We start from the raw sequence: 20,093 nt of genomic DNA, 5'->3' as shown, positions 1-20,093 counted from the left end.
GGGACATTATGGCGTGGTTCAGGCTGTCGGTGGTCATCATACACATTAGGTATCAGTAGGGTGATGGTTGACCGAACGGTTGATCTTGTGGTGACTGATCATGCTGCTGACACACACACCTTTTAGTCTTTGGTTGATTGTCGCAAAAACTGTCCATATATGTTCAATGACACCGGTAGATGGATAGACATTCTTTCCAGGCAGTGTTCAGTCAAAGCAAGGACTTTTTTTGACTTGGCCACTGTGGGATGACGGTTTTTTAACAAGGCTGACTTTTTTTTCTTTTTTTTTTCCAGGTGTTGACTGTCATTATTATATAAAACTGTATTTTTTGCTGGTTGAAATGATCAGTTTTCACCAGCTTTTGTCTGTGTATGGCCAACTTTAGACCCTAAAAAAGCTATGGTCAGCAATTCATGATATTATAAAAGTGTGTTGAATGAGAAAAAAGCTGATAGATACTTATGGCATTTAGGTATATTTGCAGATTTACTCACAGCAGAAAAGAGGGCAACCAGTCCAGCTAGCCCAGGCCAACACATCTAATGCACCAACAGGATGCAGACAAACCTCTCAACATGATGGACACTTCACAGGTGCAAGGTAAATTGCACACTAGTGGCGCGCATAGGGCGCTGTTCACACTCGTATGCGCATGGTATCCAGCCAGCAACCTATTATCACGCCCTTACTATTAGGTTAGGCGGGTTACCCGGACACTACTCACTGCAGCACGCAAGGGACAGGGACTCCACTATGCACGGCCGTATTAAGAGGCCTGGCTGCACCCTGTATAAAAAAAGTGCAAAAAATATATCAAATATATGAGGTATTAGTTAGTAAATTGGCCAATGTACATAAGCCTGCAATCCTCATCACGGATCCTCACGCTTGCAAGTCCCTACACTGATGAATATCAAAAATAGCAACAAAAATAGGAGATAAAAACTCCCCCTTGCACCTGTGAAGTGTCCATCATGTTGAGGCTTGTCTGCATCCTGTTGGTGCAGTAGATGTGTTGGCCTGGGCTAACTGGACTGGTTGCCCTCTTTTCTGCTGTGAGTATATTTAATTTTTGGGGGAGTTTTTATCTCCTATTTTTGTTGCTATTTTTGATATTTGCAGATTTGCTTTTGCGTACTGTCAGATAGTAGCTGCTTAAATTGGGCTGTCTAGTGAAAATAAGTGACAAATGTATAGGTCAGAGAGGGTCTGACCAGAAGAACCAGAGCCGCATAGAGGGGAGTTGGGTATACAAATAGCTTTCTTCTAACAGTGATAAGGGTCTTCCAAACTGTGGTTCCCAGAGGTTGGACCCCGCCGATCTTTATGGACTTGCCATAGGATAGGTGATCACTTTATTTTTACTGGATGATCTATGTATGCCTAGTCATACTTCAGAGCTTGATTTCTACAAGCATGGACTATCTTGTTGTGCTCCTCCGACATATCCAGCCCTAGCACTAGTCTCCTTTTCTCCTTCCTGACTGGTTCCTCAGCGCATTCCTTATTTTCATCCTTTGTTTCCCAATAAGGACATTCTTGTGTTTTCTAAGGAGGCAGCAACTAACAAAATCCAAGGCTGCACCTTCTTGTTAGCTGGTTACACAGCTAGAAATGTGCGGGTCAAGTTACTGACAAACAAGCAGTTCATTCACTGTTTACTTGTGTGAAAACCCATTGTACTTTCTGTTGACTTCTGAAATGCGATGAATAATTAATGACTGAGCTGAAAGGAACCATCTGGTGGAAGAGCGGCCTACCCGAAATCAGTCTATTATACATCGGCGAGCGCGGATAGCTTTTATTCCGTGCAGCAAGAGGCACTGGGCTCCGTTACATCCATTGTCATATTTAGCACCAAATGCTTTATACATGAAAGCTTAAAGAAGTGTGAAATCTGCATTGTGAGAACTACGAGCAGAAGTATCCATCAGAGAGCATAGAGCAGTGTCCTGCAAGCTGGGAAATATTGTAGTGCTTCAGTTCAAAGAATTATCACCAGAAAATATCCACTGTTTGGCGTTTTCTTGTTACATTTTTTTTTTTTCCAGTTTTCATTTTCTCATTTAAAAATACTGATTCAGACCCAATTTCTTTGTATAGAAGCTGTATCTGAGCTTACGCTAATATAGACAGATTATTGAGAAGGGAGGTAGGCTGTGATATCAGCTATTGTATTATTGGGTCTGTGATGATAATGAGACTGCTGAAAATTCTCCTGAACAGGAAGTAGGTGCTAGGTTTAAGGCTGTGCGCAGCGAGTTTTTCGCGGCGTTTTTGCGTGTTTTTCAGGTGCGGTTTTGGGCTTAAAACTGCATGACTTTGCTTCCCCAGCAAAGTCTGACTTTTCGCTGTCCGCACACAACTTTTTTTTTTTTTTTTTTTTAGCGGTGTTTTTGAGCTAAAAAAAATGGACATGTCATTTCTTTCCTACGTTTTACTGCGTTTTTCACCCATGCAATGCATTGGAAAAACGCAGCCAAAAAACGCACGCGTTTTTCCGGTGCGTTTTTGTTGCAGGTGCGGTTTTTGCTGCCAAAAACACAGCGTCAAAAAAACACTGTGCGCACATAGTCTGAAGGCCCTGTCACACACAGAGATAAATCTTTGGCAGATCTGTGGTTGCAGTGAAATCATGGACATATTGTTCCATTTGTACACAGCCACAAACCTGCCACTGATTGTCCACAATTTCACTGCAACCACACATCTGCCGCAGATTTATCTGTGTGTGACAGGCCTTTAGGCTTAGCGGCCAGTGTGACTATTTGTTTTGTTTTTTTGTTTTTTTTTTTCATGAATAAATAAAACAAACAATATCAAACTTGTAAAATATATTTGACATCACCTGATTTAGCAGTTCTAGCATCACACAGACTTTTTTCAGTTTTCACAGTCCTCATTTCTTGACCCTTAGGCTATGTTCACACACTGCGTTTTTTACCTGCGTTTTTGGTCCGTTTTTTAATGCAGGTGCACTAATCCTTCACTCTTAAGAAATTTCTTAAGAAAAATCATTTTTCTAGTGTGAACATAGCCTTAGGATTGGCCATACCTTTTGAAGACTGTTCGCATGTTGCAGTTATAGTAACTTCACACTTTGATTAACGCTCAATTTCATAATCTTGTGAAATTTTCTAATTGCATGTCACAAAATAGAAATATATGTGAACCGAAATGCCTGTTTCTATTAGAGATCTGGCTTCCCTTCAGCTCCCCTTACTGTTCCTACACAGGTAGAAATTGTTGGAGAACTGTCATTTAGTGTTCACAGCGTGCCCTGTAACATTGTGGACCTTTTAGAGGTGATTCTTTAAGCATTTTATGCCAGAAAACGCTCCATTTTTGCATAACACGTGCAGTATCGACACACAAATGTGGCAACTTTTGGCCTTTATAACAGCTGCATCAACGCTTTGGATAGTAGTCCAGCAGAAGGAGTTCTGCCCAATAGATTCACTATCCAATACACGGAAATGTATCCCTGTCCATGACTAGAGTAGACTTTCTGATGCAGGCGATGGATGAGACAAACTCTTTAAGGGTATGTGCGCACGTTGCTTTTTACCTGCTTTTTACCTGCTTTTTTGCTGCTTTTTCTTCTGCGCTGTTTAATGCCAAAATAGATGTGTTCTTCTATTCAAGCAAAGTCTATGGGAATTTGGGTTTCTTGTTCACACTGTTGTTCAAAATGCTGCCTTTTTGTGGCAGAACTTTGGTCAAAAACTCAGCTTTGCAGTGCAAAACCCAAATGGCAAAAACAATTGACATGTTGCTTCTTTGAAAAGCTGAGTTTTTGACCAAAGTTCTGCCTCAAAAAGGCAGCATTTTGAACAACATAGTGTGAACAAGAAACCCAAATTCCCATAGACTTTGCTTGAATAGAAGAACACATCCATTTTGGCATTAAACAGCGCAGAAGAAAAAGCAGCAAAAAAGCAGGTAAAAAGCAACGTGCGCACATACCCTAAGGCTAGTTTTACACATCCGGCTTTTTGCTGGATTCGCCGCACGCCAGTACAGTGTATACAGTACAATGGCAGCGCGCCAAGCGCCGGTCACATGCTGTCATGTGACCGGAGCATGTGACCCGGAGGATGCGGTGCTGCCATTGTACTGTATACACTGTACTGGCGTGCGCCGAATCCGGCAAACCAGCGAAAAGCCGGATGTGTAAAACTAGCCTTAGAGGCGGGAACACCTTTTTAATGAATTTGACATAACCACCCTAGGTCGAGACTGTCGCACAAAGTTCCTAAATTCTTTTAGATCTGTACCAATGCTGGCCATGGTAGTTGTGTCCTCCCTCTGTGACCCAGTATGAGCAAGCACCGCATAGAATAATGCCAAGATTTCTGTTAGCTGAAAATGCTTTATTATGGGAATTGCTGCCATTTTCCATGTAGCATTTCTACCATGTTCCTATCTTCAGGAGCTAATCCTCTTTGTTTTTTCTTGCAGAGTAATAGCTATCCACCAATGTCAGACCCTTACATGCCTAGTTATTATGCTCCATCCATTGGATTTCCTTACTCTCTTGGAGAGGCAGCATGGTCAACTGCAGGAGACCCACCAATGCCGTACTTGTATGGACAGATGAGCAATGGGGAACACCACTACATACCAGATGGCGTGTTTAGTCAGCCAGGAGCTTTGGGGAACACTCCTCCTTTCCTGAGTCAGCATGGGTTTAACTTTTTTCCTGGGAATGCAGACTTCTCCACATGGGGGACAAGTGGATCTCAGGGACAATCAACTCAAAGTTCTGCATATAGCAGCAGCTACGGATACCCACCTAGTTCCCTCGGTAGAGCCATTGCTGATGGTCAAGCTGGTTTTGGTAGTGACACTTTAAGCAAGGTACCAGGGATTAACAGCATCGAGCAAGGAATGACTGGGCTGAAAATTGGAGGGGACATGACTGCTGCTGTAACAAAAACAGTTGGTTCAGCCTTGACTAGTGCAGGAATGACTAGTATAGCCGCAAATAGCGTGCCTCCAGTTAGTAGTTCTGCACCCAAACCAACCTCTTGGGCTGCCATTGCTCGAAAGCCAGCAAAACCTCAGCCGAAACTTAAACCTAAGGGCAATATGGGTATTGGTAACTCTGCAGTTCCTCCTCCGCCTATAAAACACAACATCAATATTGGAACTTGGGACGACAAAGGAGCCGTGGTAAAGGCCCCTCTTGTTCAGCCAGTTATGCCTCCTCAGCCTGTAATTCAGCAGCCTCAGCCATTAACTCAACCGCTACCCATGGTGCAAAACCAACTGCCTCAACAGCAGCTTCAGCAACAGCCACAGCAGCCACCAGGACCTCAGCAGGGGCCCCCGAGCCACCAGGTGCAGCAACAGCTCCAGAATCGCTGGGTGGCACCTAGGAACAGGGGCCTAGGATTCAATCAGAACAATGTATCTGGCAATGAGAACTTTAGCTTAGGGGTTGTGCCTGTTAGCTCCTCACCTGGTGTTGAGGTTCACCCCGTTCTGGAGAAACTGAAGGCCATAAACAACTATAATCCCAAAGACTTTGATTGGAGTCTGAAAAACGGACGCGTGTTTATAATCAAAAGCTACTCTGAGGACGATATTCACCGTTCTATCAAGTACTCAATCTGGTGCAGTACTGAACATGGCAATAAGCGTTTGGATGCTGCTTACCGATCCTTGAATGGTAAAGGCCCACTTTATTTACTCTTCAGTGTAAATGGGAGTGGACATTTTTGTGGCGTGGCAGAGATGAAGTCTGTTGTAGACTATAATGCTTATGCTGGAGTCTGGTCACAAGACAAGTGGAAGGGAAAGTTTGAAGTCAAATGGGTCTTTGTCAAAGACGTTCCTAATAACCAACTGCGACACATTCGTTTGGAAAACAACGATAATAAGCCTGTTACCAATTCAAGGGACACTCAAGAGGTACCCCTAGAAAAAGCCAAGCAAGTCCTTAAAATAATTGCGACTTTCAAGCATACAACCTCTATCTTTGATGACTTTGCACATTACGAGAAGCGTCAAGAAGAGGAGGAAGCCATGCGTAGGGTAAGGATGTGGCAGCTTATTTTTATATCTTGAATTTGATTTCCTAAAGTTTCTTTAGACCTTTATTTTTAAAAGACTGTTTCCTCAAGTGACAAAATTAAGAGTTCAGCTTGAAAAAAAAATATCAGTTGTATTGGGTGTTATCATAAAAATGTACTAATATAGTGCGAATATGAAAGCAGTCACTGGCGGCAGCTTCACTTCTAGATTTGTTTTGACACTAAGGCCTAAGACACACGGCATGAAAATCTGAGCGAGTGGAATGCGATAAAACATCGCATTCCACTTGGACCAGTATTAGCCTATGTGCCAGCACCCATAAGCAATTATTTTCTCAACCCCAATCGGACTGAGAAAATAATCGCAGCATGCGATTGTAATGCGAAACTCTTTCTCGCACCCATTCAAGTCTATGGGGCGAGAGAAAAATTGCACTGCACTCGCAGTACACCGGTGTACTGCGAGTGCAGGGCGAGAATGGCAATAGACGCCAATGGGGGAGAGGGGGGGAGAAATCCCTCCCTCCCCTCAGTGACGCCCCCCCCTCCCCTGAGTGACGCCCCCCCACCCCCGCAGCTGTGGTCCGATCACACGATCGGACCTCAGTTGCAGTGACACTCGCATGACACTCGGCTCCCACTGTGCTGCCAGCATGAGCCGAGTGTCATGCGAGGATCTCAGTAGTCCCCGTGTGGCCCCAGCCTAAGGCACTTAATTTGCCTCCCTGTATCCGGGAAATGTGTGAAGGGGGCCGACTCATTTTAGTACCTAAGCCAGTCCCTACTTTGTCACGACTGATACATAGACACGGAAAAAGACTGGCCTGGCTATTAAAATAAGCTAGTGAGACCACTTCCTTCACCTCCACAATACAGGGAGGGAGAGGATGCATCCTCCTGTGTCTTTTAAAATATATATTAAATTGTGTATTTTAAAAAATGAAGAAGCTGGTAGCAGAAATATCCCAACATTGAGGCAACTTAAAACATTAGTAAGGTGTGGTTTGTTTTTACTTTTAAACACTTTAGAACAATTTGTCTAACTGGACAACCCCTTTAATTGTAGTATGACTGGTACAAGTAGAGAATATTGATGCTTGAGTTGAGACCATAGATCTATGGAAAATTGGTTCCAGAATATCAACTCTAAAACTAAATAGAAGCCTCAAATGAAATGAAAACAAGATCCCTGATCTTCAACAAATTACTATTCAGTAATTCCATTTTAATAGGAATACGGTTTTAAAATACATTTTAATGCATGTGGATCTATTGCAGAATGCGAAGATGTGGTTTCCCTTAAAGGGAACCTGTCACCACCTTTTCGGCCTATAAGCTGTGGCCACCACCACTAGGCTCTTATATACAGCATGTCAGAATGCTGTATATAAGAGCCCAGGCCGCTGTGAGAACATAAACACTTTATAATACTTACCTAACAGTCTTCCTTATTCTGAAGCTGCGGTGCATGATGCGTCTACGTCATACACACGCGTCGGCATTGAGGGACTGTGCAGGTGCACTTTGATCCAAGTATTGTAGTGCGCCTGCAGGAATGGCGAGTGTGTATGACTTAGACGCATTATGCACCGCGGCTTCAGAATAAGAAAGACCAAGATGGCCGAAAGGGGAGGCACCGGTCCCGGATAATTACGCCACCCATCTGACTGGTGTGCACCGGAGCGACCTTCTAGGTGAGTATTTTAAAGTATTTGTTCTACACAGTGGCCTGGTCTCTTATATACAGCATGTTAGAATGCTGTGTATAAGAGCCTAGTGGTGGTGGCGGCAGCTTATAGGCCGAAAAAGTGGTGACATGTTCCCTTTAAAATGAAACCTAACCCCCGAAGATAAGCCCAACCATCATTTTACAGGATTTTCAAAGTATGTCTGAAATATAAGGCATAGTTACACTCAGGGGTGGGTGTTAGGGGGCGTCAAACTGCGTAATTTCACAGGGCCCCTACTCTCTTGAAGATGCCAACATGTGTAGTCAGAGGTTAAGATTAAGGACCTTTGGTGACTTCACAGACATGTGAAGAAAGGTCTCTTAATTGCATGAGTTTAAAACTGAAGAGGAGACGTGTGTGTGTGTGTGTGTGTGTGTGTGTGTGTGTGTGTGTGTGGGTGGGTTGTATGTGTGTGTGTGTGGGTTGTATGTGTGTGTGTGTGGGTTGTATGTGTGTGGGTTGTATGTGTGTGGGTTGTATGTGTGTGGGTTGTATGTGTGTGGGTTGTATGTGTGTGGGTTGTATGTGTGTGTGTGTGGGTTGTATGTGTGTGTGTGTGGGTTGTATGTGTGTGTGGGTTGTGTGTGTGTGGGTTGTATGTGTGTGTGTGGGTTGTATGTGTGTGTGTGGGTTGTATGTGTGTGTGTTGTATGTGTGTGTGTGGGTTGTATGTGTGTGTGTGGGTTGTGTGTGTGTGTGTGGGTTGTGTGTGTGTGTGTGGGTTGTGTGTGTGTGTGTGGGTTGTATGTGTGTGTGTGTGGGTTGTATGTGTGTGTGTGTGGGTTGTATGTGTGTGTGTGTGGGTTGTATGTGTGTGTGTGTGTGGGTTGTATGTGTGTGTGTGTGGGTTGTATGTGTGTGTGTGTGGGTTGTATGTGTGTGTGGGTTGTATGTATGTGTGTGTGTGGGTTGTGTGTGTGTGTGTGTGTGGGTTGTGTGTGTGTGTGTGTGGGTTGTGTGTGTGTGTGTGTGGGTTGTGTGTGTGTGTGTGTGTGTGGGTTGTGTGTGTGTGTGTGTGTGTGGGTTGTGTGTGTGTGGGTTGTGTGTGTGTGTGTGGGTTGTGTGTGTGTGTGTGGGTTGTGTGTGTGTGTGTGGGTTGTGTGTGTGTGTGTGTGTGTGTGTGTGTGTGTGTGTGTGTGTGTGTGTGTGGGTTGTGTGTGTGTGTGTGTGTGTGTGTGTGTGTGGGTTGTGTGTGTGGGTTGTGTGTGTGTGTGTGTGTGGGTTGTGTGTGTGGGTTGTGTGTGTGGGTTGTATGTGTGGGTTGTGTGTGTGGGTTGTATGTGTGTGTGTGGGTTGTGTGTGTGTGTGTGTGTGTGTGGGTTGTGTGTGTGTGTGTGGGTTGTATGTATGTGTGTGGGTTGTATGTATGTGTGTGGGTTGTATGTGTGTGTGTGTGTATGTGTGTGTGTGTGTATGTGTGTGTGTGTGGTATGTGTGTGTGTGTGGGTTGTATGTGTGTGTGTGTGTGGGTTGTATGTGTGTGTGTGTGTGTGTGTGGGTTGTATGTGTGTGTGTGTGGGTTGTATGTGTGTGTGTGGGTTGTGTGTGTGTGTGTGTGGGTTGTGTGTGTGTGTGTGTGGGTTGTATGTGTGTGTGTGTGGGTTGTGTGTGTGTGTGTGTGTGTGTGGGTTGTATGTGTGTGTGTGGGTTGTATGTGTGTGTGTGGGTTGTATGTGTGTGTGTGTGTGTGGGTTGTGTGTGTGTGTGTGGGTTGTGTGTGTGTGTGTGGGTTGTATGTATGTGTGTGGGTTGTATGTATGTGTGTGGGTTGTATGTATGTGTGTGGGTTGTATGTGTGTGTGTGTGTGGTATGTGTGTGTGTGTGGTGTGTGTGTGTGTGTGGGTTGTATGTGTGTGTGTGTGTGGGTTGTGTGTGTGTGTGGGTTGTATGTGTGTGTGTGGGTTGTGTGTGTGTGTGTGTGGGTTGTGTGTGTGTGTGTGTGGGTTGTATGTGTGTGTGTGTGGGTTGTATGTGTGGGTTGTGTGTGTGGGTTGTATGTGTGTGTGTGGGTTGTGTGTGTGTGTGTGTGTGTGTGGGTTGTGTGTGTGTGTGTGGGTTGTATGTATGTGTGTGGGTTGTATGTATGTGTGTGGGTTGTATGTGTGTGTGTGTGTATGTGTGTGTGTGTGGTATGTGTGTGTGTGTGGGTTGTATGTGTGTGTGTGTGTGGGTTGTATGTGTGTGTGTGTGTGTGTGGGTTGTATGTGTGTGTGTGTGGGTTGTATGTGTGTGTGTGGGTTGTGTGTGTGTGTGTGTGGGTTGTGTGTGTGTGTGTGTGTGGGTTGTATGTGTGTGTGTGTGGGTTGTGTGTGTGTGTGTGTGTGTGTGGGTTGTATGTGTGTGTGTGGGTTGTATGTGTGTGTGTGGGTTGTATGTGTGTGTGTGTGTGTGGGTTGTGTGTGTGTGTGTGGGTTGTGTGTGTGTGTGTGGGTTGTATGTATGTGTGTGGGTTGTATGTATGTGTGTGGGTTGTATGTATGTGTGTGGGTTGTATGTGTGTGTGTGTGTGGTATGTGTGTGTGTGTGGTGTGTGTGTGTGTGTGGGTTGTATGTGTGTGTGTGTGTGGGTTGTGTGTGTGTGTGGGTTGTATGTGTGTGTGTGGGTTGTGTGTGTGTGTGTGTGGGTTGTGTGTGTGTGTGTGTGTGGGTTGTATGTGTGTGTGTGTGGGTTGTATGTGTGTGTGTGTGGGTTGTATGTGTGTGTGTGTGGGTTGTATGTGTGTGTGTGGGTTGTATGTATGTGTGTGGGTTGTATGTATGTGTGTGGGTTGTATGTGTGTGTGTGTGTGTGGTATGTGTGTGTGTGTGGTATGTGTGTGTGTGGGTTGTATATGTGTGTGTGTGTGTGTGTGTGTGGTATGTGTGTGTGGGTTGTATGTGTGTGTGGTATGTGTGTGTGGGTTGTATGTGTGTGTGTGTGTGTGTGTGTGGGTTGTATGTGTGTGTGGGTTGTGTGTGTGTGGGTTGTGTGTGTGTGGGTTGTGTGTGTGTGGGTTGTGTGTGTGTGGGTTGTGTGTGTGTGGGTTGTGTGTGTGTGGGTTGTATGTGTGTGTGTGTGGTGTGTGTATGTGTGTGTGGTGTGTGTGTGTGTGTGTGTGTGGGTTGTGTGTGTGTGTGTGTGTGTGGGTTGTATGTGTGTGTGTGTGTGTGGGTTGTATGTGTGTGTGTGTGTGTGGGTTGTATGTGTGTGTGTGTGTGGGTTGTATGTGTGTGTGTGTGGGTTATATGTGTGTGTGTGTGGGTTATATGTGTGTGTGTGTGTGTGTGGGTTGTGTGTGTGTGGGTTGTATGTGTGTGTGTGTGTGGGTTGTGTGTGTGGGTTGTGTGTGTGTGTGTGTGTGTGTGTGTGGGTTGTATGTGTGTGTGTGGGTTGTATGTGTGTGTGTGTGTGGGTTGTATGTATGTGTGTGTGTGTGGGTTGTGTGTGTGTGGGTTGTATGTGTGTGTGTGTGTGTGGGTTGTATGTGTGTGTGTGTGTGTGTGGTATGTGTGTGTGTGTGTGGTATGTGTGTGTGTGGGTTGTGTGTGTGTGGGTTGTATGTGTGTGTGTGTGGGTTGTATGTGTGTGGGTTGTATGTGTGTGTGTGTGTGTGTGTGGTATGTGTGTGTGTGTGGTATGTGTGTGTGTGGGTTGTGTGTGTGTGGGTTGTGTGTGTGTGGGTTGTGTGTGTGTGGGTTGTGTGTGTGTGTGGGTTGTGTGTGTGTGTGTGGGTTGTATGTGTGTGTGTGTGGTATGTGTGTGTGTGTGTGGGTTGTGTGTGTGTGTGTGGGTTGTGTGTGTGTGTGTGTGTGTGTGTGGGTTGTGTGTGTGTGTGTGTGTGTGTGGGTTGTGTGTGTGTGTGTGTGGGTTGTGTGTGTGTGTGTGTGTGTGGGTTGTGTGTGTGTGGGTTGTGTGTGTGTGGGTTGTGTGTGTGTGTGTGTGTGTGGGTTGTGTGTGTGTGTGTGGGTTGTGTGTGTGTGTGTGGGTTGTGTGTGTGGGTTGTGTGTGTGTGTGTGTGTGGGTTGTGTGTGTGTGTGTGTGTGGGTTGTGTGTGTGTGTGTGGGTTGTGTGTGTGTGTGTGTGGGTTGTGTGTGTGTGTGTGTGTGGGTTGTGTGTGTGTGTGTGTGGGTTGTGTGTGTGTGTGTGTGTGGGTTGTGTGTGTGTGTGTGTGTGGGTTGTGTGTGGGTTGTGTGTGTGTGGGTTGTGTGTGTGTGGGTTGTGTGTGTGTGGGTTGTGTGTGTGTGGGTTGTGTGTGTGTGTGTGTGTGTGTGGGTTGTGTGTGTGTGTGTGTGTGTGGGTTGTGTGTGTGTGTGGGTTGTATGTATGTGTGTGGGTTGTATGTGTGTGGGTTGTATGTGTGTGTGTGTGGTATGTGTGTGTGTGTGGTATGTGTGTGTGTGTGGGTTGTATGTGTGTGTGTGTGTGGGTTGTATGTGTGTGTGTGTGTGGGTTGTATGTGTGTGTGTGTGTGGGTTGTATGTGTGTGTGTGTGTGGGTTGTATGTGTGTGTGTGGGTTGTGTGTGTGTGTGTGTGTGTGTGTGGGTTGTGTGTGTGTGTGTGGGTTGTGTGTGTGTGGGTTGTGTGTGTGTGTGTGTGGGTTGTATGTGTGTGTGTGTGTGTGTGGGTTGTATGTGTGTGTGTGTGTGGGTTGTATGTGTGTGTGTGGGTTGTATGTATGTGTGTGGGTTGTATGTATGTGTGTGGGTTGTATGTGTGTGTGTGTGTGTGGTATGTGTGTGTGTGGTATGTGTGTGTGTGGGTTGTATATGTGTGTGTGTGTGTGTGTGTGGTATGTGTGTGTGGGTTGTATGTGTGTGTGGGTTGTATGTGTGGGTTGTATGTGTGTGTGGGTTGTATGTGTGTGTGTGTGTGGGTTGTATGTGTGTGTGGGTTGTGTGTGTGTGGGTTGTGTGTGTGTGTGGGTTGTGTGTGTGTGGGTTGTGTGTGTGTGGGTTGTGTGTGTGTGGGTTGTATGTGTGTGTGTGTGGTGTGTGTGTGTGTGTGGGTTGTATGTGTGTGTGTGTGTGTGGGTTGTATGTGTGTGTGTGTGTGTGTGGGTTGTATGTGTGTGTGTGTGTGTGTGTGGGTTGTATGTGTGTGTGTGTGGGTTGTATGTGTGTGTGTGTGGGTTGTATGTGTGTGTGTGTGTGTGGGTTGTATGTGTGTGTGTGTGTGGGTTGTATGTGTGTGTGTGTGTGTGGGTTGTATGTGTGTGTGTGTGTGTGGGTTGTATGTGTGTGTGTGTGGGTTGTATGTGTGTGTGTGTGGGTTGTATGTGTGTGTGTGTGGGTTATATGTGTGTGTGTGTGGGTTATATGTGTGTGTGTGTGGGGTGTGTGTGTGTGTGTGTGGGTTGTGTGTGTGTGGGTTGTATGTGTGTGTGTGTGTGTGTGTGTGTGTGGGTTGTGTGTGTGGGTTGTGTGTGTGTGTGTGTGTGGGTTGTATGTGTGTGTGTGGGTTGTATGTGTGTGTGGGTTGTATGTATGTGTGTGTGTGTGGGTTGTATGTGTGTGTGTGGGTTGTATGTGTGTGTGTGTGGGTTGTATGTGTGTGTGTGTGGGTTGTATGTGTGTGTGTGTGTGGTATGTGTGTGTGTGTGTGGTATGTGTGTGTGTGGGTTGTGTGTGTGTGGGTTGTGTGTGTGTGGGTTGTATGTGTGTGTGTGTGTGTGTGGGTTGTATGTGTGTGTGTGTGGGTTGTATGTATGTGTGTGTGTGTGGGTTGTATGTGTGTGTGTGTGTGTGTGTGTGGTATGTGTGTGTGTGTGGTATGTGTGTGTGTGGGTTGTGTGTGTGTGTGTGTTGTGTGTGTGGGTTGTGTGTGTGTGTGGGTTGTGTGTGTGGGTTGTGTGTGTGTGTGGGTTGTGTGTGTGTGTGGGTTGTATGTGTGTGTGTGTGGGTTGTATGTGTGTGTGTGTGGTATGTGTGTGTGTGTGTGGGTTGTGTGTGTGTGTGTGTGTGTGTGTGTGTGGGTTGTATGTATGTGTGTGTGTGTGTGGTATGTGTGTGTGTGTGTGTGTGTGTGTGTGTGGGTTGTATGTGTGTGTGTGGGTTGTATGTGTGTGTGTGTGGTATGTGTGTGTGTGTGTGGGTTGTGTGTGTGTGTGTGTGTGTGTGTGGGTTGTATGTATGTGTGTGTGTGTGTGGTATGTGTGTGTGTGTGTGTGTGTGTGTGTGTGGGTTGTATGTGTGTGTGTGGGTTGTATGTGTGTGTGTGTGGTATGTGTGTGTGGGTTGTGTGTGTGTGTGTGTGTGTGGGTTGTGTGTGTGGGTTGTATGTGTGTGTGTGTGGGTTGTATGTGTGTGTGTGTGGGTTGTATGTGTGTGTGTGGGTTGTATGTGTGTGTGTGTGTGTGTGTGTGGGTTGTATGTGTGTGTGTGTGGGTTGTGTGTGTGGGTTGTGTGTGTGGGTTGTATGTGTGTGTGTGTGTGGGGTGTGTGTGTGTGTGTGTGTGGGTTGTATGTGTGTGGGTTGTATGTGTGTGTGGGTTGTATGTGTGTGTGTGTGTGTGTGTGTGTGTGTGGTGTGTGTGTGTGTGTGTGTGTGGGTTGTGTGTGTGTGTGTGGGTTGTGTGTGTGGGTTGTGTGGGTTGTGTGTGTGTGTGTGTGTGGGTTGTATGTGTGTGTGTGTGGGTTGTGTGTGGGTTGTATGTGTGTGTGTGTGTGTGTGTGTGGGTTGTATGTGTGTGTGTGTGGGTTGTGTGGGTTGTATGTGTGTGTGTGTGGGTTGTATGTGTGTGTGTGGGTTGTATGTGTGTGTGTGTGTGTGTGTGGGTTGTATGTGTGTGTGTGTGTGTGTGTGTGGGTTGTATATGTGTGTGTGTGTGTGGGTTGTATGTGTGTGTGTGTGTGGGTTGTATGTGTGTGTGGGTTGTGTGTGTGGGTTGTGTGTGTGGGTTGTGTGTGTGGGTTGTGTGTGTGTGTGTGTGTGTGTGTGGGTTGTGTGTGTGTGTGGGTTGTGTGTGTGTGTGGGTTGTGTGTGTGTGTGGGTTGTATGTGTGGGTTGTATGTATGTGTGTGGGTGGTGTGTGTGTGTGTGTGGTATGTGTGTGTGTGTGTGGGTTGTATGTGTGTGTGTGTGTGTGTGTGTGTGTGTGGGTTGTGTGTGTGTGTGTGTGTGTGTGTGTGTGGGTTGTGTGTGTGTGTGTGTGGTGGGTTGTGTGTGTGTGTGTGTGTGTGTGTGGGTTGTGTGTGTGTGTGTGTGTGGGTGGGTTGTGTGTGTGTATGTGTGTGTGTGTGTGTGGGTGGTGTGTGTGTGTGTGTGTGGTGTGTGTGTGTGTGTGGGTTGTATGTGTGGGTGGTATGTGTGTGTGTGTGTGGGTTGTATGTGTGGGTTGTGTGTGTGTGTGTGTGTGTGTGTGTGTGTGTGTGTGTGTGTGTGTGGGGGGGTTGTATGTGTGTGTGTGTGTGGGTTGTATGTGTGTGTGTGTGGGTTGTATGTGTGTGTGTTGTGGATACAGTTTAGATATAAGTAATTTTTAGATAAATAGATAACCCATGGTTTGGAGAGTTATGTTGATGTTGCAGAATGTGATATGACTATTTGAATAAATGTTGATTATTTTTCTTTTTTTGTTTCGTTCAAGAATAAATGTGGATTACTGTTTATGGAAAAAACCCAAATATGCCCTAAAAATAAGCCCTAGCCCATCTTTTGGAGCAAAAAATAAAAGATCCCATCTTATTTTTGGAGATGCGTGGTATGCATTGTCTTGAAAATAAGGCTCCATCCGTAGTTTCTGAATGCTTGTACTTTCCCACAGTCTTGTTACTCAAAGTATTAATACTTTTGCCAAAGTTTTCCTAATTCGGTGTGAAGCCCTGTGTTGGCGGTTATTTTTTTGAGACCTACAATGCTAACTGACCAGCAATATTCTATGCAAGTTATTTTCCCTTCATTATGGACATCTGTGCCATTAGTCCAGTTTACTCTCCTGTGATTTCCTGTAAACTTATTTTTAAGAACGAAAGATAGAAAGCGCAATAGAGTCTTACCCAATAAACATAGAAAAAGTGATGAGGGATTGTGCGCACCTTGTCCGGTAGTAGGACACATAATCGGGGGCTGCAGAATCCAGGCGCTCAAAAGCCAGGGATAATCAGGAACCAAAAAAAAATTGTAATTCTGTGCTGCTGTAAGATTGAGATAAATCCAAAGATGCTGAATTGTAGGGGGTCTTATTCCACGCGTTTCGACGTGTCTTCACTTCATCTGAATCGGATTTCCTGAAGTGAGGACACTCTTCAAAACACGTAGAATAAAACCACCTATAACTCAGCACCTTTGGATGTGTCATCCTTAGGCTGGTTTAACCCCTTCAGCCCCAGAGCGTTTCAGTTTTTGTTTTTTACTCCCCTTCTTCCGAGAGCCGTAACTTTTTTATTTTTCCGTCAATCTTGCCATATGAGGGCTTGTTTTTTACGGGACGAGTTGTACTTTTAAATGAAACCATAAGTTTTACCATATATAGTGTACTGGAAAACAGCAAAAACGTCGGTGGAAAAACTGCAAAAAAAGTGTGATCGCACAATAGTTTTTGGGATATTTTACTCAGTGTTCACTATATGGTAAAACTGATGTGTGGGTATGATGCCTGAGGTCGGTACGAGTTTGTAGACACCAAACATGTATAGGTTTACTTGTATCTAAGGAGTTAAAAAAAAAATTCACAAGCATGTCCAATAAAAGTGGCGTACATTTTGCGCCGTTTTCCAAAACCCGTAGCGTTCTTATCTTTTTGGGATCTATGGCCCAGTGACTGCTTATTTTTTGCGTCTCGAACTGTCGTTTCTAATGGTACCATTTTTGCGCAGATGCTACGTTTTGATCGCCTGTTATTGCATTTTGCGTAAAACTTGCGGCGACCAAAAAACATAATATTGGCGTTTGGAATGTTTTTGCTGCTACGCCATTTACCAATCAGATTAATTTTTATATTTTGATCAGGCATTTCTGAACGCAGCGATACCAAATGTGTACATTTGTTATTTTTTTAACGCTTTAATTTTCAATGGTGTGAAAGGGGGGTGATTTGAACTTTTAGGTTTTTTTTTTTTTTTTTTTTAATTTTACTAGTCCCCCCCCTAGGGGGCTATATGGATCAACAATGCAATCACTCTGCCCTATCTGCTGATCAGTTACACAGCTGTAAACAGCAGATATGGTCACTTTCTGATTCACTCGGCTCCGGGCCGAGTTAAATTGAAAGTGACTCATGATAGCTACAGGCGTCATCACATGACCCTGGAGTGCCATGGCAACCACCGAAAGTCACGTGATCACGCACGTGACTTCCAGTGGGGGTGGCGGTAAGTGAAAATAATGGCAGCGAGATGTAAGGGGTTAAATGTTGCGGGTGGAATGCGATTCCATAATAACATGCAGGCACACATGTCAGCTGTTGAAAACAGCTGATATGTGCGCGGATCGCCGCGATCTGCCCACGGCAGGGGGCAGGAATTAACCTCACACGATCCATGACTGATAGATCAGTCATTGGTCGTGAAGGGGTTAACATCAGCGTTTTTTTTGCCTAGCGGCAAAAAAACTCAAAGCGCATATCACCAGATCCTGCAGATGGAATGTCAGACGCATGCAACCGCAATTGTTTACTGGATCCTGGGAGCAGCAGGACACAGAACTTATGGTCCGACACTGGAGTTAGCTGATCAGGACTCAGCTGAGCTCCTGATGTGACAGCCCGCACATACTGTGGATGCACTGCTGCCGATCACCTGTGCGGGCTGTGTGGTCAGGCGTTTAGCTGAGTTCAGATCAGCTGACTCCAGCGTCGGCCGATACTTGTTCTGTGTACCGTTGCATCCATCGCAGCATGTGCGGGCTGTGAGGTCAGCTGAGTTCAGATCAGCTGACTCCAGTGCCGGCTGAACTCTGCTGACCTCACAGCCCGCGCACTGATGTATGCAGCGGTACACAGAACAAGTAATCGGCTGACACTGGAGTCAGCTGATCTGATTACTTGTTCTGCTGGCTGTGTGGTCAGGAGTAGGGATGAGTGAGCAGTAAAATGCTCGGGTGCTCGATGGGAAAAACCCATGTCGATTATTTATTTATTTTTTTAAACTCATTAAAAGATAAAAAAAAAAAAAAAAAAAAAACCCCAAACACCTAACCCTAACCCTAGGGTTAGGGGTGAAAAAAAAAAAATTACGTGGGCTTTGCCATATTTTTGTATGCTAGCCAGGTACAGCAGGCAGGTACAGACTGCCCCCAACTCCCAGTTGCCTATTTGTACCCGGCTGGGAACCAAAAATATAGTGAAGCCCTTTTTTTAATAATTTCATGAAATAATTAAAAACCACGTGGGCTTCGCCCAATTTTTGTGTCCAGCGAGGTACAACTAGGCAGCTGGAGATTGGAATCCGCAGCCAGGGTGGCCCAAGCTCTCTGGACCGCCTCCTGCTGCAAATTCCAGTCCGCAGCTACCCCAGAAAATGGCGCGTTCATAGAAGCGCCATCATCTAGTGGCCCTGGTGCCGTGTGGCACGCTGGGTAATAAGGGGTTAATAGCTTTGTTTTACCAGCTGATATTAACCCCATAGCGACGGCCTAACGTCTCAAGACGTCGGAAAAACAGGGTACTTATTCTGTTCCGACGTCTTGAGACGTCAGGCCGGAAAAAGCTTGTAGCGCCCCCCAGTGACGAAAAATCTCGGGGGTTTCAGCTACCGGAGGTAGCTGAGACCCCCAAGATTATGAATCGGGGTGTTTTTTTTGGACCCCGTTAATTCGATCGCCGGTATACACCGTATACCGGCGACAACATTAAAAAAAAAAAAATGGCCGGTAAAATTGATTTATTTCTCATCTGACGTGATCAAACATGTCAGATGAGAAATAAATATAATCCTCTAGTGCCCCCAAAGCCCCCGGTACCGGAGAGTCCCCCCACCACCCCTACCCCCCCTCCGGAAAATCCAAGATGGCGCCGACGCGCGCTGAAAACTGCCGCCGCCGTCGGCTCTGCATTCATTTCCCTCCGATCTGAAATGATCAAACATTTCAGATCGGAGGGAAATGTCCTCCCCCTGACCCCTCCTCCGGTACACCGGAGATCTCTGGTCCCCGGAGCCCCCTCCGGTTCTCCAGAGCCGCCTCCCCCCTCTCCCCTCCGGAGCGTGGAAAATGGCGGCCGCATTCATCCTACTCTTTCTGCCGCATGTGACACGTCACATGCGGCAGAAAGTTGTCCCCCCGTCACCCGCCGTCACCCCCCCCCAGCCCCCGGTCATACGTTACCTGGCTGCTGGTGCTCCGGCCCCGCGATCACGCCGCCTCCTTCTCTTGAATGCTGGCGGCGCATGCGCAGACAGCGGCTGTCAGCTGGATCCCTGCAAGCAGGGACGCTGACGTCGCTGCTGCAGTAGGCTGCTCCACTGTGGACCGGGGGAGGGTGAGTGCAGTAATCTGCAGACACACTCCTCACATGGAGAGCCTGCTGTTCTAGAAAATGGGGGGTACGTTCTGTGAGCGTGCCCCTCATATTCTAGAATGAGGTTACTGCAGGTCACTCTGCCCTAGGTTGGACCGGGGCAGTGTGAGTGCAGTATTCTCAGATTACTGCACCCACACTGCTCATGGAGAGCTTGCTCTTCCAGAAAATGGGGGATACGTTCCCTGAACGTGCCCCCCATATTCTAGAAGATCCAGAGACGGCGTGGGACCTCAAAAATGGATTACAGCGACCGAAATTTATTTATTTACAATAAATTGGTAAAAGAGGAATGTTTCGGGGAGTTTTTTTTCAAATACATTTTTTTTTTGTCTTTATTTTTTTCTATTTCTTGACTGGGTTAGTATGTCGGGTATCTGTTCAGATGGCATGACATCACTAACCCCAGGGCTTGATGCCAGGTGACATTACAGCTGGTATCAACCCCATATATTACCCCGTCTGCCACCGCACCAGGGCGCGGGATGAGCTGGAGCGAAGCGCCAGGATTGGCGCATCTAATGGATGCGCCACTTCTGGGGCGGCTGCGGCCTGCTATTTTTAGGCTGGGAAGAGTCCAATAACCATGGCTCTTCCCACCCTGAGAATACCAGACCCCAGCTGTCTGCTTCACCTTGGCTGGTGATCTAATTTGGGGGGACCCCACGTTTTTTTTTTTTTTTTTTAAAAAACGCCTGGGGAGCCCTCCAAATTGATCACCAGCCAAGGTGAAGCTGTCAGCTGTGGTTTGCAGGCTACAGCTGTCTGCTTTACCCTAGCTGGCTATCAAAAATAGGGGGGACCCCACGTCGTTTATTTTAATTATTAATTTTTTGGGGGGCTAAATACAAGGCTAGGCACCCTTTAGTGCCACATGAAAGGCACTAA

General features: G+C 46.2%; 1 protein-coding gene across 4 annotated transcripts in view; it reads left to right on the top strand.

The window, feature by feature from the left end:
- YTHDF3 (YTH N6-methyladenosine RNA binding protein F3) overlaps positions 1 to 20,093 on the top strand; it is a 61,317-nt gene that overhangs the window by 19,592 nt on the left and 21,632 nt on the right. For all 4 annotated transcript variants that reach the window (XM_075353234.1, XM_075353237.1, XM_075353238.1 and 1 more), the window contains exon 4: positions 4,465 to 6,042. In XM_075353234.1, coding sequence (XP_075209349.1) covers positions 4,465 to 6,042 — 1,578 coding nt within the window. The remainder of the gene's footprint in view (positions 1 to 4,464; positions 6,043 to 20,093) is intronic.

The sequence above is a fragment of the Anomaloglossus baeobatrachus genome, chromosome 6, assembly GCF_048569485.1.
Source record: "Anomaloglossus baeobatrachus isolate aAnoBae1 chromosome 6, aAnoBae1.hap1, whole genome shotgun sequence".
NCBI lineage: Eukaryota > Metazoa > Chordata > Amphibia > Anura > Aromobatidae > Anomaloglossus > Anomaloglossus baeobatrachus.
This window is presented reverse-complemented; position numbering and strand designations above follow the sequence as displayed.